This window comes from Bactrocera oleae, chromosome 4 (assembly GCF_042242935.1).
Source record: "Bactrocera oleae isolate idBacOlea1 chromosome 4, idBacOlea1, whole genome shotgun sequence".
Taxonomy (NCBI): Eukaryota; Metazoa; Arthropoda; class Insecta; order Diptera; family Tephritidae; genus Bactrocera; species Bactrocera oleae.
In genome coordinates this window covers 15,971,193-15,997,327 of record NC_091538.1, presented here as the reverse complement: position 1 = coordinate 15,997,327, position 26,135 = coordinate 15,971,193, and the positions used below count along the sequence as shown (strand labels likewise).

General features: G+C 30.5%; 1 protein-coding gene across 24 annotated transcripts in view; it reads left to right on the top strand.

The window, feature by feature from the left end:
* The window catches only part of mbl (muscleblind), a 498,372-nt gene that overhangs the window by 448,959 nt on the left and 23,278 nt on the right, over positions 1-26,135 (top strand). For 8 of the 24 annotated variants that reach the window (XM_036375621.2, XM_070108946.1, XM_070108951.1 and 5 more), the window contains 3 exons: positions 1,210-1,491; positions 4,636-4,677; positions 6,765-12,045. In XM_036375621.2, the coding sequence (XP_036231514.2) occupies positions 1,210-1,491; positions 4,636-4,677; positions 6,765-9,524 (3,084 nt within the window). In that variant the 3' untranslated portion in view covers positions 9,525-12,045. Of the gene's footprint in view, positions 1-1,209; positions 1,492-4,635; positions 4,678-6,764; positions 12,046-26,135 lie in introns of those variants that run through there. The other 16 variants (XR_011396187.1, XR_011396186.1, XM_070108964.1 and 13 more) reach the window with 8 other exon arrangements.

The following is a 26,135-nucleotide window of genomic DNA, read 5'->3' as shown; positions in this document are numbered from 1 at the left end:
AATATTGCAAACTAATTAATCAAATGAAATTTAAAAATTATAAAAAATTTAAAAAATTAAATAATAATAATAAAAATAAAAAAATGCATATTTAATTTAATTAATAAAAAACACCTTTTGTTATTATTATAAATATGCAATAAATATATATATTTTAATTTGAAAATAAATTTTAAAATTATAAACATAAAAAAAAAATTATATAAAAATATATCTGAAAATATAAAACATAAATAATAAAATTATATTACAAAAAAAATTTTCCAAAACATATATAAAAATTTAAATTGTCATACAAATATTTATAACACATCTTTCTAATTTTTTTAAATAATTTTCTTAAAATAACAATAAAAAATGTAATCTTAAACAATATTATAAAATATTTTTTTATAAAACACATTCCAAAAAAAACCGCTTAATTTCATATTTATTCATGTTTTTGCAATATTATTTTTCACTTTGACTATTTTAAATAACTGATTTCAAAACTTTTTTCTTATTCGACAAAAATTTAATTTGAGACTATTTTTTAATTATTTTTCTATATAAAAAAAAATATTATATAATTGAAAACATTTCTCAAAATGGTAAAATTAATAAATATGTACCATCACAATATATCCGTTTAATTTTGAATTGACCGAAAACGAAAACTCAATTGCGCTTAATGAACCGAAATAATTTCTGCGATTTATTGCGCGAACGTCAAAATTCGAAAATACTCATAATAAAATTATGACATTGAAAAATTTATACGGCGTGCGCATAACATGCGAACAACAACAACAAACAATTTGTGTAAAACGCAAAATTAATTGATTGTCATTGTGTTGATTGTGCCACTAACAAACATATTACTTTTTATTGTTGTGCAAAATGCGCTCATGCCACAAATCAACCACGAAATTGTATACAAAAAAAATTAATAAATAAATTTAAAAAAATGTATAATAAATTTAAAAAAATGCAATAAATTGAAAAAATCGATAAATAATTACAAAAAATTAATTATTAATATGAAATTGCTAACCGTTATGTTACAAAAACTACAATAAAACGACAACAAAACACCACAATGCACGCGAACACAAATACTCACACACACACACACACTACAAAACTCACCTGTGCTCACCTTTACACTGCGACTGCCGACCTGACTGCGCTTTACTGCCACCATAAACAATGCAATGCAACAACAAACAGCACCATCATTCGACCAACAACATGCCGTCGTCAGCTGCCGTCGTCGCTGCCGCAGCCGCTGCTGCCCAACAGCAGGCCGCTCAAGCACAGGTCCAGGCTCAGGGCACAACGCAGACGAACGCCGCCAATGCTGCTGCCGTCGCTGCTGCCGCTGCACTCGCTATGGGCGCCGCAGGCAGTGGGGTGGGAGCGAGCGCTGGCGCTCATCATGCACAGCATCATCATCATCAACTGGAAGTGGGCAAGAAACGTGCCGCCGCGGACAATGACATGTTACAACTGGTATTTGTTCTTCTACTTCTTCACTTTGTGTTGTTTTTGTTATTCGTTTTCTTTTTTGTGTTTTTTGTTTTTCGTTTCATTTACATAAGTTCAGCTGAATTTGTTGCGTTGCATTAACTTAGTATACATTTATTCATATATATTTATAAATAATTTTTTTTTTCAATACTTTTATATTTGTAAATGTTTTGTTGTTGTTTAGTTACTTCATTTTCAATTTAAATGCATATTAAGGACTTTCAAAGTGTAACCATTCATCTAAATTTCTTTCACACCCTACGTTAACAACATTATTTTAATGTCTTATTTCATTAAAAATTAGTTTTATAATTAAAAGAACAATTATTAATGTATTTACTTATTTTTTATTCAAATTTTATAATTTTAAACTTTAATACCAAAAATAATTTCATGACTTACACATTTTCACCCACTTATGCATTTAATTTGCATTAATTTGCCAACTGGTGTGTGTTCGGCATAGCATACTTTTCTGCGCATGTTCAATTGCTTTTATTGTAACTTAAAAGTTCTATTGCTTAACGCTTAAAGCATTTTAAGTTATCCATCTGTTTTACCCTTACCTCTCTTCCTCCAAAAATATTTATATCACAACCTATCTTTAAAATGAAACATCTAAAGCTTTGCAGTTTATCGGTGTATTTAATTGAAATTCTTTGAATATTACAAATGCAAATAGGCAAATAATAAATGTATATTTGCATTCAGCTTAAAAAATTTCTCGAAGCTATAATACTTTTGTATAAATGTTCCGAGCTACTGAGCTCTGCTAAGTGAAAGCTTGCTCCAAGCGTAACGTAAAATGAAAATCTTTTATCTAACCGTAAATATTAAAAGATGCGAAAGCTCTCGAAGTAAAGTTTTCTGGAAGCTCTAAGCTCAATAATTATAATATAAATGAAGGGGGTATTCTATTCTAGAAGCATGAATTGCAGTAATTTTGTAAAAAAAAGCAATTCATATTTTTACTATTAATTTTGTTATTAGTTATTAATTAACAATGCAATAATACAAGAATAAATAAAATAAAATAATTGTTTACATTTCAAAAATTAGCAGCTGCTGAAGGGGGCCTCAAAAAATTGGCACGTGACCATACCCACGATTTCAATCCTCCTCACACTCTGAAACCACAAAAAAAAATTATTAATCTGGTTCTATGGAAAAGTTGGATCATTTTTTTCACGAAATGGCGACTGCCTGAAAAAAGACAGTTTTTGTACCACTTTTTTTTGACTGTTCGAATTTTGTACAAATAATAAAAACTGAATTTAATTTCAGGTAAATCGGTCCAGTAGAAGTTGAAAAATCGTGAGTAATGTTTTGAAAATGACAGCTTCGAGAAAAACGCGTTTAAAGTTTCGTATATACCAATATCTCCGATATAATACCTTTTCACATATTTTTGAATTCATTGAAAATATAAAAAAATCGATGTTTTTTATTTCTAGATTAGAATGCCTCCTTAATATTAAGTTCTTGCTGACAATATGCAAACGAATATTGACTACTATTATGCCGATAGATTCTTTCTTTACAATACAAAAGCTTTCTACTTACCAAAGCGCTTTCCCTAACATTTTTATATTCTTAAACGTTCGAAAAAATGTTGGAAATTTGGAAGTCTTTCAACATAAATAATATAAAAAGCTTAGGTTTCATGTATTAGCACATCAAAATCACCGAAAATAATACCCCTGCGTTAAAATCGCCTCTACGTAGCATTTCAAAAGCTCAATAAGCTTAAACTAATATTCTTGCAGGAGTTTTAAAGGCGAAAACCACAAACTTTAAGTTTAACCTTCATTTAACAAAATGTATGTCATTTGACTTCGGTTTAAAAGCTTCGAAGAGGCTTTAAATTAACAAGACTTTTGTTAGTTAATACAGATTTTCTTGTTTTCTAAGTTGTGTAAAATACAAAAAATTTTCCAAACTTGAAATTTTGTGATACAATCAAAAAAATTTTAAAGAAGTTCAGGGGTATAGTTTTGAAACGTTTAAAAAACCCAGCGAGGTGGTGCTTATTTAGTTTTGTCGCACCTAAGCACAAAGCTTTTAAAAATTGTAACGGAAGATTATGTCATCCAAAAAAGCTCCGAGAAAGCTTTAAGTAAACCAAGTTTGAAATAATACAGCTTTCACGCACCCCATTGTTAAGTAATAAATTTCAAAGAAATATGTAGTGAAGTTTAACTGCTTGAAAGCTTTAAGCTTAATGAGTAAAAGCTTTATTTCCTCAAATTTTAATTATATTTTTATTATTTTGCGATGTTTAGTTTGCCGTTTAGTAAAATATCAATTAAAATATTAGTGTTCACATTCATAAATAACAACAAGCACAATAAAATTATTACCCAAAACACTTAGCGCACACGCAACCATACACATAAACTACATATTGTAAGAAAAAATTTTTCTTTTGTCAAATTTAAATTTTTTTCCTACACATAAAGGCATTAGTTACCTAAAATACATATAGCCCATACATACAAACAAACATATGTACGTTTCTATGCGAGTATACATATCGTAGTTTATGTAAAGCTAGTTAAATACATAATAATATATTTATAACCAAAGAAATCATCATCAATATCACTTAACTAATTTTATGTGTTTTCTTTCTTTCTGTGTATTCTTTTCTTCCACAACGTTTGTTTGCATCATTTGCGTTACTACACAATGTGTGTGACTGTTTGTGTTTTATCATCAAAAAAAATTAAAAATAATAAAAAAAATATATATATAACCTGTACCGTCTACTAACAACAACCATCAACCGAAAATTTAAAATAAAAAACTAATAATAACGGTTAACGATGCCACCTCAATGCCTACAACCTAACTACTTTTTGCCAATGCAATCATCACCAACACCACCATCACAATTATTACTACTACCGCTAATACTACTACTACAACTACTACTACTATAAAATGCAACTCTGCCTGCAACTACCACCATCACCACTGCCAACTGTTCCTTCTGCTGCAATGTGTCTTCACTGCTGCGCCAACCTTTCGGCTGAACGCCCACTTTCTCCAATTTTATCGCAAAAAAAAAATTTACAAAAACAAATCATTAACATTGCACACATGTCGCAAACAACCAAAAAATAGATGGATGTTAAAACGGTTGGTTCATTTTACTATGAAAATTTCGTAAGTACTAAACCCGCATTTTTGTGTACCTTTGAAAAGTCCTTCTTACAACTATTGTACAAGTTCTATGTTTCGCTTACGTTTAGTTATACTCACTTTCTTCAAATGGAAATATACTTTCTAACTAACTCTTTTACTCTTTCAAGTTGTTGCATACTTTATTTGGACTCTTTTTGTGCATGCATGAATAAGTACTAAGAAAATATTTATTTCATTAACACATAAAGAAATATAGTTAAAAAAAGACACATACATTTCGGAGATTTACAAATATTCAAGAATAAAAGCTGCAATCTATATTTATTTATAGAACCATATAACACTGAAAGGCTTAAAGCTCCAAATTCGAGACAGCAAAAGCTTTTACACATTCAGAAATAATGAAAAAATACTATTCAGTGAAATTTTTAATATTAATTTAAAAAAAGCTTTTGAAAGTCTTACAACTTTAAAAGCCCCAAAAAGTTCCGCCTCACCACTTCTAAATTAAATCGAAAATTTTCTATTAAACCAAACCTTAGAATTTTTAATATGAAATTTAAAAAAGCTCTCAACAGCTTCAGAAATGTTTAAGCTTTAAACTTTGCTTTGCTCCACCACTTTTAAATAAAAACGAAAATTTTATATTAAACTAAGCTGTGGAATATTCAATATGAATTTTATAAATGCTTTTGAAAGATTCAGAACTTTCATAGCTTTAAGTTCCCTCTGCTCCGTAGAGAAATCGAAAAATGTTTATTAAAAAATTTTATTATGGAAAGTGTAACAATTAACTGAAGGTCTGCTTCGCCTAGTTTATGATGCAAATGATATGTAAGTTTGTGTTTTAAAAGCGTTCCGTATATAACAGTTTTGTGTAAGAATCAAAAGCATAACTTAATTTAATCTCATAGTTGTTAATCGCATACCGAAAACTTTCAAAAACGCGACAGAATTGATATAATATCTTAAGTCCTAATAGAGTAAAAGTTCACATTGTTAAAAAAATCTAAAGGGAGAATCAGTTTTCCAAAGGTACTCAAAATTGCATTTACACATATTTTTTATCGTTTGTTATCCTGCAAGCTTCCTGTTACTCGTATTGACCTGTAATTCTCTTTTTATTATATATTATAATGCGAACAATTACTTCAGCTTTTAATAATCGATCATTGGTTACGCTATTATTAGATAAATACTGGAAATAAGCTTAAAACGCTAGAAAGCTTTTCGAAATTATTAATTAAATATAGTGAAACTAGATTGGAATTAAAAATAAAATTGGATAAGCTTCATTTACAGCTTAGTGCGTTTCAATCAAAAAAATGTTTGAAGGAAAAAGCTCATTTTGTAACTTTGGGTATTTCTATTTAAATTTTTTTTCAAAAGCATAAGAGCTTTTCATATATTTCCAAAGCTAAAATATTGGTTTTGAATACAATCGACAATAATTTTAAAGCTTTACCAGTAAAACACATATTATCTAAGTCTTTACCACTTTCCTATCAAAAAAATAGTTAATAACATTAAAACTTCTACACCGCTTAATCAAAAGTCATAATGTTTTTCCAATACGCAGCTTTTCAGATTTTCAGCAAGCTTTCATAGCCAACAATTTGTTAACTACAGCTTTGACAATTTTGTAAAAGCTTTGGTGATTACTATTTTTTATAGATCCTTTTATGATTTTTAAAACTTGATATATTTAAGCTTGTCGGCTAAAAGCTTTGTCATTTCTTTCAAACGCATATATATTTATATACAAGTTTTCTTTAAAAGCTAACGCTCTTATTTATCATATATTCCGCCGCTCGCACACCAGCTCGATCATATATTTCAAAAAAAAACATATCATACCTAGCCTTAAGCTCCGAACGCGCTCATACCAGCTTGTCGCAAAAGCTTTGAAAATTACACTTTTAAGCAGTTTGTAAGCTAGCTTAGTTTTAATGTTCGTTTAAAGCTTTTATAAAAAACTTGAGAATTTTCAAAAATATTATATACTAATTTTTTATTTTGCTTTTTCCCCGCTTCTCTTTCTCTTCATTTCTCTCTCTTCCTCTCTATCTCTTTTTCTGTGTCTTATGTTCTGCGCTATACCACAACAGGCTTTCTCCGGAATGGTACCGTTCAAGCGTCCCGCTGCCGAAAAATCCGGTATTCCAGTGTATCAACCCGGCGCGACCACCTACCAGCAACTCATGCAACTGCAACAGCCGTTCGTACCAGTGTCATGTGAGTACCAATCTCAAAATGGTGGGACGCCATTGAGCGCCACTACCACTACTTCTACTTTGAGTACTTCTACTACTACTACTACTACTACCAATATGAATCCATATAATGCTACTACTGCAACAGCAGCAGCACAAGCAGCCGCCGCCACAGCAGCCGCAACAACAACAACAGCGGCGGCTACAATTGGTGCCGCCACATTATTAGGTGCTAGTATCACAACACAACAACAACAACAGATTGAACAGCATCACCACCAACAACAACAGCTACACAACCAACAAATGCAACAACAGTTGCATCTGTTGCCGCCACCACCACCAAGCACAACCACACCAACAACAACTGTCACTTCCAATTATCCTTTACACCAACATTATAGTAGCAATAGCACCCTGTATAATAATAATAACAGCAACAACAATAATATGAATAATCATAATGACAATAGCAACAACAACAACAGTAGCGCTCTAACAACCCCACCCACATCCAATTCCCCCTCCGCTAGTAGCATACATTCTATCCCAAACACAGAATCATTGCAAATAACAACACCAACATCATCACCATCACAAACAACAACAACCACAACAACATCGGCAGATGTTAGTAGTTTGTATGAAACCAGTAGTAGTAGCACATACACACAGGCTAGTAACGGTAATCAGAACGGCGATCAAGTCGGCAATGAGGCGTCGTCAACGCTGCCGTCAACGTCAACGCCGTCGCCAGGCGGCGTAACAACCATTTCGTCAGCGTATGTGCCATACAACAATGGCGATAGTAATTTGGCTAGTAGCAACAATAATAATAATAATGTATTATATGTGAATAATAATATTTTGAGTAACGGTAGCAATAAGTTAGCGTCCACAACAACACCAACAACAACAGCTAGTGCAGCAGCAGCAGCAGCAGGTGAATGTGATGATGACATTGCTGATGGCAACGATGCTGTTGCACCAACAACCATTCCGTCAGCAATTGTTGGCGCTATCGCAACAACAACTACCACGAGTAGCAATTCACTCTTTGCTGCCGCTGCTGGCGCACACATTTTCGACAACACAACAACAACAGCAAAATCATCGGCACTAACAGCACACACAGCTAATGCTAGCGCTAGTAGAAACGATAAAGACGCTAGTGAAGATAGCAATAACAACAATAGCAACAAACCCTACTTTAGCAACAGCAAATATAGCTACAATGCTTCGGCTAACCAATACAGCGTCGCCAATTCACCTGTTAAATATGCCACACATAAAACATCAACCGCCGCCGCCAATGAGGCAGCGCACTCCGCGTATGCCGCTTACGCCTACCAAGCACAGGCGGCACAAGCCGCACACTCCCATGCAGCCGCTATCGCCTCCTCCACTTATCCGTCCACCAGTTTGTCCAACGGCGCGCACAGTGACACACAGTCATACAGCGTCTACAATGGCTTGAATGGCCATGCCAACACAGCCGCCGGCATACTACCGACCCCGCTTTCAGCTGCCTCGACGGCGGTTTCCGCCGCCTCTGCGGTTGCCTACCAGCAGGCACATCAGCAGCAGCAGCAACAACAGCAAATGTTGCGTCTGTATAATCAGTATGCTGGCGTCCCCACTAGCGCTGCCACCTCGTATGCCAACCTGCTGGCTGCTTCGCATGCTGGTTATGCCACACCCACAACCACTATGGCTCACATGCCGGCGGCAACCGGCATGACTGTGCCTTCGTATGCCGCTGCCTACGGCATTCCCGCTTCGTCGGCTGCTGGCGCGGCCACATTGACACCTACTTACGCCTACAGCGCTTACGGCAGTGCCACACCCACCGGCTATTATGCCGATGCCAGCGCACTCGCCAAAGAGGCAGCACAAAAGAATTATGTCAACGCCATGAAAATGGCTGCCGCCGTTAATGCTAACCAGTTGAGTGGCAAACCGCTTACTGCAGCTGCCGCTACTGGCATGCCAACTGCAGGCACTTATGCCGGCTTACAGTTAGGTAAGGCTTACATGGCCGCCATGCCTGGCAGCGCTAATGCCATAGTTGCTCAGCAGCAGCATGCCGCGCTCTTACATGCTCAACAAGCGGCGCAATCTCAGCAGATGGTTGCCGTCGCACAACATGCCGCACACGCACAGCACGCCGCCGCGGCAGCAGCCGCTGCTCACATGCAGCGTTCAGCTCTATCGGCGGGCTCACTGTCCAGTTCGGGCATGTCAACGCCCGTCGGCACGCCGGTGCATACACCGACACCAGGCGCTGCTGCAGCGAGCGGCCTGCTAACGCGGCCCTCTTCTGCCGCCGGCGGCTACATCAGCGCAGCTGCAGCACATACCGCTCTGCGTCCACAGGCAGTGCAGCTGTCTGCCGCACCTACTGCCGGCAATTCGCAATACGCGGCCGCAGCCGCTGCGGCTGCCATGCAACAGCAGGGTTTCTTCTACCCGGCTGGCATGATGGCTGCACCGGCGTCGACTGCGTATCCTTATGCAGCTATCGGTGCAATACAGACAGCTATGCCTACGGCAGCTGGCATGCCAGCCACGCTATCCGGCATGACAGCTGCGCCGGCCAGTGCGACGGGCAGTGCCATGGTGCTGAATCCATACAAGAAAATGAAGACCTCGTAAGAAGTTGACTTTTTGGAGGCGTTCAAGCGTGCACTCACACGAAATCCCACAGACTTACAATACCAAACGGATATGACAAATTAATTTGTTAGCTAAGTCTAGCATGCAGGGTCAAAGCGCTGCGTTTAATTCTTCTTACTTGAACATGAAAGTTTATTCGAAGCTTTTGTGGCGGCGTTTTACCAAATCACTTGTACTTAAAAAGCTACTTAAGCATACTTTGCAAATACGAAACATAAGTATCATTTGAACTTACTAACAGACAATTTTAATATAAGCGTGCCTATTTTTTGGGTATAACCTAAAGTGAAAGCTCTCATAAGCTTTAAAAAGCTTAGATACATGTAAGAAATATAAGACAAATAAGTAAAATGCATTACAACGAAATGAACGAATACTTTAACAACGCCCATAATTCCTTCTCATTAATACTAAGCTCTACATTGAGCTTTCACGCATGCACTGAAGTTTGCATATAAACTTAAAGTAAACTACACAAACCAAGTAGCATTTTAATTTAGTAACTTAAATATTAGGCGGCACTCAAATTTTACATATTTTGTTGTATACAGCAACTCGCTGCAGAATTATTGAACTAAAAGCTTTAAGTTGCCATACAACGTGAGATTTACCATGTTTATGAATTAAACATTAATCGTGCTTTAAGCAACAAGATTATTGGTGTAGCTGTTAGTAGTTGGACAGTAGGTTAACAAAGCTTGAGAGCTTTAAGTCCAAGTATATAACTGCAAAATCCCAGCCTAAATCATGCCATTTTAACTAAATATATACTTGTAGTCATTAACTTTCGATTTGCCATTAAATATTTTAAGAATATTTTACTAAGCAAGAGTGTGAGCTTTTAAGACTATTTCATTGCTTCTCCAATATTTTCGATACCTAATGCAAATTTAAGAACATCGAAACAGAAACTATTTAGTTAAATTGTATTCTTTATTGGTGTTTGTCATGCTTTCTGGTAATTTCATCGAAACTAAAAAAGCGTTGCTACTGTGTAAGCTTTCACAATGATTCGTAATATTAATGATCTATTATGACAGATCGAAATTTAAAAACTTGTTTAGTCAGACTAAGTTGCAACACCTGAGAAAGCTTTAAATGTAAAAGCTACAAGAAAGCTATTTGCATACACTAATGAAAGCTAAATCAATTAACGTATTTCAGTAACAAGCTCAAAAAACCACATGAAAAAAGGTTATACCGAAAGCTAAAACTACTGATAAAGCGCAATTTCTTACCAATGAGCTTTCACAGTTTTTTTTTATTAAAAAGCGGCGTTTCTAATACTCAGTCGTTCCTATGTAGCCATAAAATTCTTTAAATTATGTTCAGCATGTTACTGCTATGAGGTAATCGAAAGCTAAAATTAATAACGACCTCGTGGTTGTTAAATGAAAGCTCTATACAAATACGTTTACCATTTAAATAAAGGCATCTTTTTTGAACAGTAGGCGGCGCTGTATTAGCACAAAATAGAAACGCAGCCAAATTTTATTCACTTGAAGTAGTGAAAGCTGCACAAACTTAATGAAAGCTTTGCGCAAGTAGTACACTCTTAACAACCTAGCATTAGTTTCGAAGCATTGCTGTGAAAAAATCTGAGAAAGCGTATTTAAAGCTTATTCTCTGTCTCTCGCGTCTTGTTGTGCCCACCAAACGTCATTTATGAAGTTGACACCAGACTTTTCTCTCTTGCAGTGACATTGTTAATAATTTTCTTAGTTTATAATATGTACGAATATATTAGTTGTAAGCAGTTTTCGTCCCATTTTGTGCCGTGTATTGTACTTATATACACTCACGCACACATATCTACACCTTGTACTCTCTCTATCTAGTTGCCATGCTCATTCGATATATAACTCTCTATGTTATTGAAAGTATTTATACACATATACACGTTTCAGTTCGTACACTGCCGCGCCTAGACACGCTAGGAGTATTTGCAAAAATATAGTAAATATTTGAGCATATTTTCTACTCACTTATAGTTTTTTAAATCGCACTTCCTTATAAATAATTTATTTATTTTTCAACCTTCAATTGTTCCTTTAATTAACTTAAGTATATGTTCTATGCAATACATGAACAACAACAACAAATTCAACGAATGCGTGCTGTGTGAGCGTAGCGCTCTCAATAGGCCAAGCGCTACACTGCGAAAAATTGCAAAAAATGTTTACGTATGACTTACTAACTATTTTTATTATTAGCGTAGTTTCTTGTTTTTTTGTGTTATTTTTAAAGCATTAAATATAGATTTATGTAGTTGTTTTAGCGGTTAGTATAGTCTAGGTGTTTCAAATCTACAAATACTTGTTTTTAAATTAGTATTAGTTGTTTGGAAAACAATTATTAAAGAGTATTTAAGCATTTACATTTGTTCTCTTAGTTTACGTTCTCAAAAAAACTCTTTGTGCTAGTTGTTAGTATTTTTCTTTTGTTTTTGTGCGTATTTATTACAGTTATTTTTTAAGTCTTTGCTGTATACGCGTTTTTTTTTTGGGTATTAAAAATAAATTCTTTTAACTGTAATTTTTTGTTAATTTGTTTATGTTTAAATTCTTAGATCTCTTGTGATTATTATGCATAATTTTTGTAAGTTATTTATATATTTTTTTGTTTATTTTATTAAATATAATATATGTTTATGTATTCTGTAACCGTTACTACCTTAATAATTTTTGTGAGCATAATTTTTGCATTATTGAAATCGTGAAGTCCAGTGAATTTGTGTTATATTCTTACGTCGCCTATTTAATTTAATGAAAACTTAATTTGTTTTACAATAAAATTTACTTTTGTTATTGTAAAATTATATATGTATTGCCAATATTACATAGTTATTATTCTTTCTGCGCTCTTTTGATATAATTTTAAAATATTCTTAATATAAATCATATGTATAATTTTACTATACCTAGCTTCAATTTCGGAACTTTAGAACTCATAGACATGTATTTATAATTGTATTTATAGTCTAGCTTAGCGCGCTTACTTAACTACTTACTCTAAACAGCCAACTAGCCAATACCTACACTGCGCCTGGTTGCTATTACACCGCCACTCTCACACTTAAAACAGCACTACGTTCAAAAGCTCTCTAACAGGAAACAACACTCACCCACAATCACAAAACAGCGCTACGCTAGCGAATTCTCTCACACTCAAACAAGCGCTCTCATAAAAACTTTGTCACACCATATGCATACACAAAGCTAACGATCTTGTGCTCAGAACGCTTTCTACACACTACGAAATAGCAAAACAACTGACTTAGCTATGATTGTGCGCTTTCTCTTCCACTCACTCATTCTAAGTTGCTTTGTTTTGACTGTACACTGAAAAAAATTACAAATATTAAAGAAACAAAATTTTTTTCACAAATATATGGCAACCATCAATGTATGTAAGTGCGTTGATAAAAAGAAAAATAGCACACACAAAATAATGCTTGAAGTTTCAAATTAAGATGATACCGCTACATAATAATTTTAAAAACAAAAACAAAAAACTGATATGCAAATATGTAAAATAATTAAGAAAAGTCTATATATAAAGCTGAGCGGCGATGTATAATCGAAAAGCTCGTGTGCTTTACTATCTGGCTGGCGTATTAGTATCTAATTGTGACAAAAACAAAATGAAATATATCGCTATCTACCTATAAATCTATGCTCTAGAAATTCGTTGTATTTATTAGCACACGCTAAAGAGAAACCTTCATTATTTTTTAACTGTTTTCCTGTATGTCATATTATTTGGTTATAAATATTATATTTATATACATATATATATGTATGTTATTTTTTATCTAAATCTAATTACTAAAAACTTTGTATCACTGTTAGTTTGCCTTTTTCTCGTCTATTTGGGAATAAAAATATAAATTACATCATTTGTTAGTATATGTAAAAGCAAAAAACAAAACAAAAAAAAATAAGAAAATTATACACTTGAAATATTTTAACCACCACTGACTACTGTTATTATTAATAAGTACATATATTCATTGCTATTGTAATTTTATGTTTTTAATTAATTGTTTGTTTAATTTGTGAAAATAATTTGGAAAATCAATTTATGTATATTAAAATATATATATATTTAGCTTAAAAAAAACAATTGGTATTTTTTGTTTGGTTGCTTAATATTGTAATAGCTTGAAAAAGCACTCCATTTTATTGGTTGAATATTTTATTCTTAAATTCTACTTTTAATTTGTTGTGGTTTGGGTGAAAACTTGCAAAAAGAATCTATCGTTAGCTTTTCCTGCTTGCGTTTGCTCTTTCTTTAAGACTCTTTCTCTCTCTCTCTTACGTTATTTGGTCTCCTCTTAAGGTTTATAAATTACTCACGCTTCCACAAGCTTTTCTGTCCTCATTTGCTCCTTTAGTTATGTTTCTTTGTATATACATTTATTTCTCCATCATTATCTCATTGGCGCGCTCTCTCGCGTGCTGGCTTCTATGTAAATATGTGTAAGTAATGTATGCTCTCATTTTAGTGCCTTCATTTTTCAAACACATTTTTTATGAATTGATAATATATCAATATTTAGATCTCTTAGTTGATATTGTGTCTTGAAACCCTTGTCATTAAAACTTGCCAGCTGCAATCTACGAGTATTTATTATATATTAAGTTTATATATTTTTGTGCATTATCTTCATTTTATTTTGTAATTTTTAATAGCTTTAGTATTTAGAAAGATCAATTCTCACTTCGAGAATCTTCACTGACTTCTCTCAAGAAGTTTTATATTATGTCTCTTGCTCACTTGGACAAATGCTACTATGAACTACCATCGAGAGCAACACTAAGAGTGAGTAGAAATCACTTATTCAATAAAAAAGATCACAGTATTTATTTTTTAATTTCAAAAGCTTTTCTCTATGCTCACAACGATAACATTGAAAACTTCGTTGTCTAAATATCTCCTTAAAATGTTGGTCGAAAGCTTCAATCTATGAAACGTATTGATCTTCTCTGTAAACTTTTTGAAGTGGTGCTAAAAATTTTAAATTATTATTGTATGCAAATATGATTTTTCTCTTCGTTCTGCTTGTTATATAACAAACATAATTGTTAATTTCTTTAAAGCTTTAACGAGAATTAAAATTTAACAAAAGTCTACAAGCTTTCAAATCATTATGTTTGTAAAAATATAATATTACTATAAGAAAAAATACAAATCTATAGTTGCTAACCATGCCACAGCTACAGAACTTATAATTTTCAAAAGCTTAGCAACAAGGCTTTTGAACGAAAAGCTCAATTCGCATGCATACTCCAAGCGATAAAAAAGTTCAGCTTTAAACTATTTATTTTGTCTTTTAAGAAATCTTAGCCATTATTAAGTTTTAGTTTACTTGATGAAAGCTTTTTGATATAAATTGCCTTAAAAATCTGTTATTTTGGCTATATGTTGCATAATCAGGCAAAAGCTTACTGAAGGCAAGTACAGTATTAGGCAAGCTTTTGCTAATTTTTAATTTTTTATATATAAATTTCCAAAACGTAGAGAAAGTCTTGCCGTGCGAGGGCTTAGGAACATTTTTATCCAGATTTTTAATATATTTTCATTCAAAAAACTTCGAGATTTAGAAAAAGCTTTTAAACAAATTTTTAATAACTATCAATACCGGCCGCTTTTCCAGTTTTATTTTTAAATTATTTAAAACTTTTCTGTTTTTCTTACTTTTAATTACTATATCTTTATCATATAAAACTACGAGGGCAGAATACGAAAAAACTACACAAAATATTTACAAAAAATTATTAGGGAATTTAATTGAAGTTTTACATTTTGAAAACAAAGTTTATTACAATGGAATTATAAAAACAAAAACAAAATTGTATACCAAATAATACATAAGATTTTCAAGTTAAAAAATTTAGCGTAACGTTAGAATTTAGAAGTTTTGAAAGTTTGACGTTTTTTGCGAAAAATACTGATAATATAAAGGAGCCGTCGAAACGGTATACTACTTATACACTAATATATATTTACCAATATTTATAAAGTTTATAATATTTTTAAATATTTAACGAAAGTAGTGAACGTATAAATAACAGTTCCACAGTTCAATGCAAAACAGTTCAGAAAGAAAAAATAAAGAAAAATACTAAATTTAAAAACATAATAATTACATACGGTAACACTGCACGAATTGGCAAAAAAACGAAATTTTTTGTAATGTGTTTAAGACAAATTTGTGAACGGAAGAAAATATGGAACTGCAGCGTAGAAGATTACAAGGCAAAAATGTTAAATAGGCAAAAAATAATAGTGAACTCTAAATATTTCGAGATTTTACTTCAACTTATTATTTTCCGATATTTAAAACCAATGCTTTATATTATGTTTTGCTCAAATTTATTATTTCACAACAGCTTTTTGAAATAGTCCACAATGTTTTCTTATACAACCGCTTTTTATATCGTAGCTTTTGAGCTTTTGATACTAATGCACACTTAAAGCACAGACACACAGCACCAATAATGACAACAAACTAAAAAAACACTTCACTTTAAAAAAAAAAATGTTGAAGTTTTCAATAAATAGAAGCCGTGAACAATAAAAAAGATATAGAGCCAAAATTTTGAACCGTAAAGAAGAGATGTATAAGACATCGGTTGTATGGATTGCAGTCAGTAGCCTAAACTAGTTGAAGCCAGACAACTTTTAGAAGCACTTTTTCCAGCAGCTTTTATACATAGTGATAGTTCTCGACAGTTAAAATCGCAGGCGAAAGCTCAAAAGCTTCATTTCATTTTACTTTTTTATTTATAGAATTCTTCAAAAGTCAAACGCTTTACAGCATTAAAAAAGTTTTTTAAACGGTAGCGATGTTTTGAAAGCCTCAAAAGCTTTCAAAAAATTTATTTTTACTAATCATATATCAAAAATGTATATATATCTACCAAACTTTGATGCTTTTAATGTTCAAAAGCTTAACATTCTATTAAATCGCTTTAAAAATCTCATTTATTCTGAATATATACATTTCCAAAATTCTTAATTTTTATTTTCTAGGTAGAATAGTACATATTAGGCCAAGAAAGTTTGCGCAAATGCAAAAAGCTCCCTATAAGTTTTATAATATTTTTTTTATTCTCAAAATGAAATTGAGCACAGGACGTCATTCAATTACTTTATAGTAGTGTGAAAACAATTGTTAACCGTCCATATAATAAATGAAAGCGTTAGAATGAAATAAATCTTAAAAGCTTTTGTGGGAAATGTTTTATTTACAAATATTTTATAGAAGAAAGTAAGAATACCTCGTTCTTTAGAAAAACTGCTGCAACGTTGTAAATTTAAAGCAAAACAGCGAGAGAATGAATATAAAGAAAGCTTGATAAAGCTTGAAAGCTCGAACGTAAAAATTAATGTAGAAAGGCATACAAATATAATGTGTAAGCTTTAAGATATAGGTATGTGCAAGCTCAAAAGCTCGAAAGTTCGAAATCGTTAAATAGTGAAAGCTCGCAGTTAAGAATATTCGTAGCGTGAAAGCTCACAGGACCTTTGTGAAAGCTCGCATGTTCGAAATCGTTAAATAGTGAAAGTTCCCAGTTAAGAATACACGCAGCGTGAAAGCTTACAGGAGATTTATGATAGTAAAGTTTGGTCACGGTATTTCAGGGTTCTTCAAGACAAGTAATTTTATAAGCGTACGAAAGTTAACTATGAAAGTATTGAGAAATAAGTTAATGTGAAAAAATTATAGGAAAGAAAGTAGTAACATTAATATAGAGTTAGAAAAACTAAACGACAAAATGTAAAAAAATATGTTTGGAAATGTTACGCTACAATGAAAAAGTACTAAAAAAACAATATCGTTTGCGATATGAAAATTTAAAAAGAATATTTGAAAAAAAATTAGATATGGCAACGACAGCAAATTAATATTCAGTTAAAACATATACGTAACTACAATAGTAAAGTGTCGATAAACACATACACACACCCAGACACACGCCTGCATTTAATGCATAAATATTATTGACAACAATTTAGCAGCAACAACAACAACTACAGCATATGCATACGTACAAATAATTTGCGTTGAAGAGAATTTTATTTGAAAATGAAAAAGCCTATTTAAATTGTAACTACTTATCGCTGCTAATTAATTGCGTATGCTTCGTAATTGTCCGTAACTAACTAGCAACAGCAAAATCGCAAACGCACATATACACACACACAAACACACATATATACAGCTAGACACAAACACAAGCATACAGAGTGTTATATACACGTTGGTACTACGAGTATGTAAATTACATAAATGAAAACGAGTAAAGTAAATACAACAAAAACAACATATATTATTGCCAGTTTTTTGCAAATTTTGTGGATTGTGTATATTTGATGATTACTTATACTTACTTACATAATCTCTATTTATTATGCATACTTGTATTTATGTATGTATATGTATCTGTATGTATGTACAACTAAATATTATCAACTCTTAACGATAATAAAATACTATTTAATTACTGCAATTCGATTTCAACTAGCATTTACAACAACACACAAATGTTTGCTAAACCATACACGCAAATAATTATTATTCTAAATAATTACAACAAACAAACATACATACGTACAACAACAAAATATTAAACAATTTGACTAATGCATAATATATACATATATGTATGTATATATATATATATTGATTACTATTATTGTTATCATTATTAATACTATGTTTAATATGCAAAGTAAAGTAATAACATAGCAAACAAAACAACAACAACTATTATACAATTTGAAAACGTCAAATTTGATGAAAATTAAGAAAAAAAGAAACGTATTATATTAAAAATTATAAACAACAAAAATGCTTTTTTACTTAAACTATACTCTCGTACATAAATATATTAGTTTAGCGTTTAGCCAAAAAAAAACAACAAAATCAAGTCGTATACCCCATGTTGCATAGACAATTACTGCTCGGTATCATAGTTCCACGCACACATTTTCGTCCCGCTTATTCGCTCATTTGCTCTTCTCATATTTATATATCTAAATATACCTATTAAGTCTACTTTAATTAACAATTTATGCAGACTGATTTGCAATTTCAATTTTGTGTTGCACATATTTTTCAAGCTTTTTCGAAAATAAATGTTTTTCTGTTATTATATATCCTTTTATATTATTTTTTATATTTTTTGTTTTTAATTTTTCTTTTGTTGTTTTTGAAAGGTTGTATCTTTATTTTCAAATTTCATTTATTATTCATTATTTTCAAATTTCATTTATTATTCATTATTTAATAATTTCATTTTAAAATTTTGTTTTTAATTTTTTATTTTTTTTTAATAATTTTTTCAATATTTAATTATTTATTTATTTATTTATTTTTATCATTTTCTTTAAAATTCTGTTTTTTTATTTATTTTTAATAATAACTTTTTTAGCATAAATATGTATGCTTAACTTTGTATTCAAATTTTTTTCTTTTATTTATTTTTAAAATTGTTGGTTGGTTTCAATCTATTTTGTTGTTTTATTAATATTTTTCATCTTATTTCATATTTTGTATTTTAAAATTATACTCTTTTACTTTTTCATTTATTTATCTTTTCATTATTATATAAATATTTATTCGAAAATTATTAATCTTTGTCTAATAAAAAATATTTTAATACTATCTCTGGAATCATATGAACTTGAATATTTTTTATTATTGTATTTTATATTTTGTTTTAAAGTCTTTATTTTTCCTTTAATTTGACTTTATTTATTTTTAAAATTCTTTTTTCACCTTTTCATTTATTTATTTTTTCTTTATTATATGCATTTATATTTTTTCGAAAATATCATTTTTAATAATTTAAATATTTTAAATTTTTATAATTTAAATATTTTAAAGTTTTTTTGTTTGTAAGATTATTTTTTTTATTTTAAGTGCTTTGTTTTTGATTGCTCAAAATATATTTTGTTTTCAGTTTACCCTTGTTAATTTCTTGTATTTTTTCCTATAAAATTTTTGTTATAGTTTTTTACTAATAATTTTTTATAAAATTTTTTTATACTTTAGTACTATTTGAACATTCCCCTTTAAGTTATTTACGATGTTCTTTCTTGATATTATACATATTTTTTTACTTTTATTAAAAATGTCTTAAATAAACAATTTTCAATACATTCATCTCCACAAAAATAATAAAATACATTTTTTTAATTATTTGCCATAATTCAAGCTCAACTTAATTGTTATAAAACTTTGTTGCTATCAAAAACATATAGAGACATAATATATGCTTCAACTCACTTAGCTTTCGCTGGCAACAATGTTGCTACGAAAACAGGGCTTAACAACATATTCCGGTGAAAAACCAGAAATATTATTCAATAGCATTGCTAATTGCTAGGAGGCAATTTTTTATTAACAATATCAATTTAGCAGCGTTTTTGCATCACATTTAACTTTCGAAACTTGGTATATTATTAGCAACATTTACAAAAAAAAACAAAATTTGTTTCAGTGAAAATAAATTTTATGAAATTTAATAATTTTTTTATCGAATAAATTTTATCCACCGTCACTGTCTTTATTTAAGTTTTGTTAACTTTAATTTTGTTTTTTTAATTACTTTGATTTTTTTAAATATTTTTATTATAATTATTGTTTGTTAAATTAGTTTTTCATTTCTCATATGTTTATTTTAATTTCTCCAATCTTTTTTCAGTTGCTCTCATCTGAGCTCATTGCATTTTCATCTTCATTTCGCTTTGCGCCATTCCGCTCATTTTCATTATAATTCCCTAAAGCTCGTTGACGTCTCCTATCCTCGAGTCATTCGTTGTATTCCGCCGTTTCGCTACATAAACACATTTACATAAGACATTAGTGTATGTTATTGTCCATTTTGCGTTCACTGTATTTCTTACTGCGAGTATCTACTTTTTGGAATAATGGTGTTATGTGTTCGTCTCTCTTTGCGCCGGTGTCTGTTGTATGTTACCTTTATGCATTCTCTTTGCTGGCTAAAGACACGCTTTTAATTCTCTTATTGGCTCGATCAAAGATTGTGCTATGACATTTGCCAAACACTCGAATGAGTTCCAATGCCATAATAACAAAAATATATATTTTTACGTATTATATTTAATTTAAGAAAAAAAAGCTTTCGAAATAAACGCTTAGGCTTTCCATATCCATTTACAGTTATTTCGTAAAGTATATATTTGAATTCATTTTGATCTCTTCACCTTCTTGAAACATAACCATTTCATGCAAAGCTTTTTACTTTCCTCTCTTCAAAGCTTTTTTCTTGTAATTTCATAGTTATTCTTATTTTAATGCTACCTTTTATATTTACTTTTTTATGCTACTACTCTCCTTATGCTTAATAAAAATATTTTAATAACATTTCCCCTTTAAGCTTTAATCTTCGTGCTTATATATTTTTAAAGCTTTTTTTCTTGTGTCGCTATTTCCTACATTTGTTTTTTACGTTTTCGCTCGATATCATCAGCGTTGCCATACACATTTATTTGCTCCAATTTTTATATTGTATATACATATGTACCACGTATATTTATGTATGTGAGACCAAACCAACTCCTCTGCAAAATATTACTGCATCTGTAGCTTTCAATTAAAATTTGAATTAGTGTTGAAAAACCAAAAAATACAAAAAACATTTTGTAAAACAATTTTTGTGCTGGAATATGAACGAACTTAAAAGCTTTTGTACAATTGAAGCAATGTTGCATTGCAAATATATTAATTACAGTATAAATATATATATATTAAGTAACTGTTAATCTTTTTTCTGAAGTGCATGTCGGCTACTGAAAATATATTCTATACACCTTATAAATATACAGAACTAAGTAAATAATTTCCACAACAACCACATTTGCAAGCGCATAAACTATATGCATTAAGTATGAAACACACAACTGACACATGATCTCGCAAAAAGTAACTTATGAGCTTTTATTAATTCTTTCTAGCTTTTCATTGTTGGTAGAAAAAATTTTGTGTACTTTGTTTCAACTCTTGCATCGCTAGAAATATAAATTTTGTATAAAAAAGTAATAATGTGTGTTACTAGACTTACTACCGTTATTGTATTACAAGTGAACGTTAAGCAAAACGCTTAAGCTTTAAGTAAAAAAATTACAGGCGTTTTGCTTCTGAGAAGACCGAAATCCGTGTAATATTAAGCTCGCTCCTATTCAAACAATATTACTTTTTTAAAGCTGCTTTTTAAAGCTTTATTAAGCTTTTGGTGTGCGTCAGCAGTTTTTTTTCCAAAATAATATTGAAGTGATCTCAATCAAAAGGCGTAAAAACACTCAAATACCAAATGTAATACTATGCACTCGTGATTATTATATATTAGTAAATGTGCTTAATATTTGCTTTAAACAGTTGAAAAAGCTTCGAACAATATATTATGTTAAAAATATAACAAACACATCTAAAATACTAGCTTAAAATTACTATAATCTAATCTTAAAAATGATTTTCAAACTTAAAGCTACTTTCCTTCGTGGAAGCTTTTACAAAATTGATTACTAAACACTTTTCAAACATATAAATCAAAAGTTATGTGAACATTTCTTTAAAAACTCGTTTTATGTTCAAATTGCCTCTTTATTTCTAATGTTGACATTGTTTAAAGTGGATAACTTAAATTTTTCTAAAGCTTTTAAATTAAGCTTTTACAAAACAAATTTAAAGCTTTTTGTATTGTTAAACTATTACGGAAATGTGAATCGGAAGGTTTTTATATCAAAATGGCGGATAAAAATGTATATTAAATATAAGTTTCTATTAAAATAAAAGTTTTTTTAAAGCTTTTGGCTTTACAAATTTTGAAAACTTGAGGATTAAAACTCTTAAAGCTGTCGTAAAAATGTACAAGCTATGCCTTTAAGCACTTCTCTTTCGTGCTTAAAAGCTCATTTGTTTTTTTTTTTAAACTGCCGCACACCATAGAAAGCTTTTAGCTAAATAAACAAAACAATAATTAACATTTATTAGCACAAAAAATATGCGCCTATTTGAAATTTCTAACCAGGTCACAAAATCAGCTTCTGCTCCAGTTATAAACTTCAACCGTTATATAAATAAGTGACATTCCAGTTTAGATATAGTTCTTAGCGTAATTTCAAAAATAAACAAAAAGCTTTCAAGCTCATCTTCAGCATTTCCGCGGCTTCAACAGCACAAAAAAGTGTTCACATAGTAAAATGAACAGTAGTATTTTGCGGAGCTATGTGTAAATACATACCATAAGTGCGTATATGTATATAACCCACTCCCTCGCTCCTTTGGTATAATGGTACGTGAAAGGAATTATGTTTACATATGTGATCATACTTAGACCTTACTTCGCTCTGCTCGTTCTCACTGCGTTTCGTGTGAAAATATATTTCTGTCTCTAAAAAAAAGTATTGGAACTCTGGTTTAACACCTTCATTGGGAAGTCGGGGTTGTTCGTACGCCCATTCGTTCACTTTTTCCACAGCATAGCCACCAAGGTCCTGTAACACCAAACACGTGTTACGCTAACGGTCACGATGTAATGCAAGTATTATAATGTATTTATTAAAAAAAAAATATAGTTGAGAAAAATTAATCGAAGAATGACAGTTTAATTGCCAAAGTTGCCAAGAAAAAAACATTAGTCGTGCCGCTGCACCAAAACTTATTACTTACTTAAGTAAATATTCAGCATAGGCGTTATTCTTTGATTTAATTTAAATATACATTATGTAATATATATTTTTATATAAAGATATATATATATATATATATAACTCACTCTCTCTCTCTCTTTAGCCACAGCCAGTATGTATGAAACGTGAGTGGGTTCGCTCTCATTGCTCGTACTCGTAATCGTAATCGTACTCGTAAATGTGCCTAAGTATACATTTGGACAAATTTTTTTAAATTTTGTTGATTTCACGTTAAATTTTTATGTAAAAAACATTAAAATTTTTTTCGTTTGCTTACTACTTTAATATATTATATTATTAATTATATCAATATTACTTGAAAACATACACTAATTACTTAATTGCCGCCATGATTACTCAAACTGTATGTAACATATGTAATTAATTGCCAAGCATGCTTTTACCGTTAACATTTGAATAAAATTTAACGAAATATTAGTGTAATTTCAAATCTTTATATGTTTGTATGTATGTATTTAACGCACTTCTCAAGGTAAGCCTGCTACACTGCTGGGAGAATAATCATACATATTTATTAAAAACCAAAAACAAAAATGAAAACTTTATCAAGTGTTAATGGAACATGTCTAGATGCCTGCCAATGAAATGTAAGCGCTACTCTTTGAATTATAATATGTTAACTGTTTAATGTTGTGTTTATATATTATATGTTATTTAGAGTATAATGTATAGTGTACTTTGGTTTGTATTTTTACTAATCCTCTCTAAATATTTTTTTTATGATTCAATTTTTAATATTTTTTTTTATATATATTTTTTTGTAATGTTATCTCGATGTATTCCATAAAGCTCGATATCTTTTTCTTAATATTTTAATAGCTAATGTATGAATATATTATAGTAAAACTTTATATTTACTATATCTTTTAAAATCCGTATACATGTTTATACCTAAACCCTTTAACTATCCTTTACACAGTCCGTTATAAAACTCTTTTTTAAATCAATTTCATATGTTTAATAAGCTTACTTCTCAACCAGAAGTGTTATTGTTGGTCTATGTAGCAATTATTTTTTCAACAACATAATTTTTCCAAATCGAAACCTATGTCTAAAAAGTGACATGAGATTAAAGCTCTTTAGTAGTATCGAAAGCTCAACAATAGTCGAGTGAAAGTAAAAACTCATTGAAAAGAAAAACATTAAAAAGCTTTGAAAAAGCTCTCACCGTCCTATTTTTTCACCCAAACCACCACCTTTCGTAAAAAACATTCATTAAAAGCTCGACTAGAACCCATTTTTTTCATAAAAAGAAAACTTTACATAAACTTTAATCTTTCGAAGAGCTCTATGGTGAATAAGCTTACTACTGAACCAGAAAGGTCTATATTTGTCAGGCTATGAAACAGTTGTTTTTGATTGTTTCGAATGTTTTTGGTTGTTTTTGCTTGCCTACATATATCTAAATAGAGCTATGTTTCTATCACAAAGTACTAACATAGTTTCAAAATATTTAGGTAAAGTCTATCTTTTAAACTTAAACTTGTATTAAATTATGACCATTAGCATTATGGTTATTTATTTTGTATTATTATTTATTTATTTTATAATACTACACTTACGATCTTTCACAAGTTATTATCAAGGTTTCACTCCTACGAAAACTAACTTAAAATATTATATGAAATAATTTACTCTAAAAGCAAAATTATTGCATAATAAAAGTTCTACTCAACAAATATATTTTTATTGCAGAGAGTTGGTGGTAAAAATCTGCAAACAATATTTTATTATATTAAAAATTATTTCAATATACAGTCTCATATATAAATTAATATTTTTCCATTTATAGCTCATTTTATTTTCTTTTACTTTTAATATTTACTTAGGAACTTTTTTGCATTTTGTAAAATATTTCGGTAGAAATTTGAATTTTATAGTTTTATATATTAATTATTTACAGCAATTTAAATTTAAAATAGCCCCAAACTAGATAAATAATATTTAAAAGCATCTAAGCTTACCCATTGGAGTTGGATTTGCGTCTCTCTTACTACTGAGCTCGTGCTCTTGTTCACACTACACGTATGCATTTGTATGTACCGTAGTTGTTGAGATATCAGATGAGTTCGAGCATATACTGCAAAAGCTTTAAAAAAAAGCTCATAAAACACATATGCATGGCTGGAAAAAAGTATGTACATAAGTGCAAAGTATTTTGTGTTCAATTTTAGACATATGTATGTAAATATTTATTTATATAACTTAAATATATAAATAATTTCAAGAAATGTGTTTATATATTTATTAAAATAACTGTGTGTAAGATTTGATTTGAAATATTATTTGCAAACTTTTGTGCTTTTAAGTTGCCTTTTTATTTAAATTAAATTCTTAACTTAATTTGAAGAAAAAATTAAATAAGGTATTCTATTAAAAACTGCTTCAGCCAAGGCCACTCGAGCTTTTATTTTAAGGTTTGATTAACTTTATCAAATGAACGTTGCCGCTTCGAAATATAAAATTTTTAAAAGCTACAACTTTAGGAAAGCAGATTTTTGCTTTTTTTACATTCGAATCGTTCAGAAAACGTAAACAATAAAATCAAAGTTATTCACATGTCTGCAGCTTACATTTCAAAACTAAACAATAAAGTTTTCAACCCTAAACAGAGATGACCCGAGATTTTTTCACTTTCTTCTGAGAATTTTATTTCAGAATATACGGCATATTATAATATAACTAATAGCTTTAAGTCATGGCAACTTTAAAAAGCTTTAACTTCAAAGCTTCTTCAAATAAAAGCTCGCAACAATTGTCCGTAATTTCGGTTAAAAGAAAGTACAACTTCAACTTCACATCGCGTGAGGCAAATAAAATTGGGAACAAGAAGTAAGTTACAGT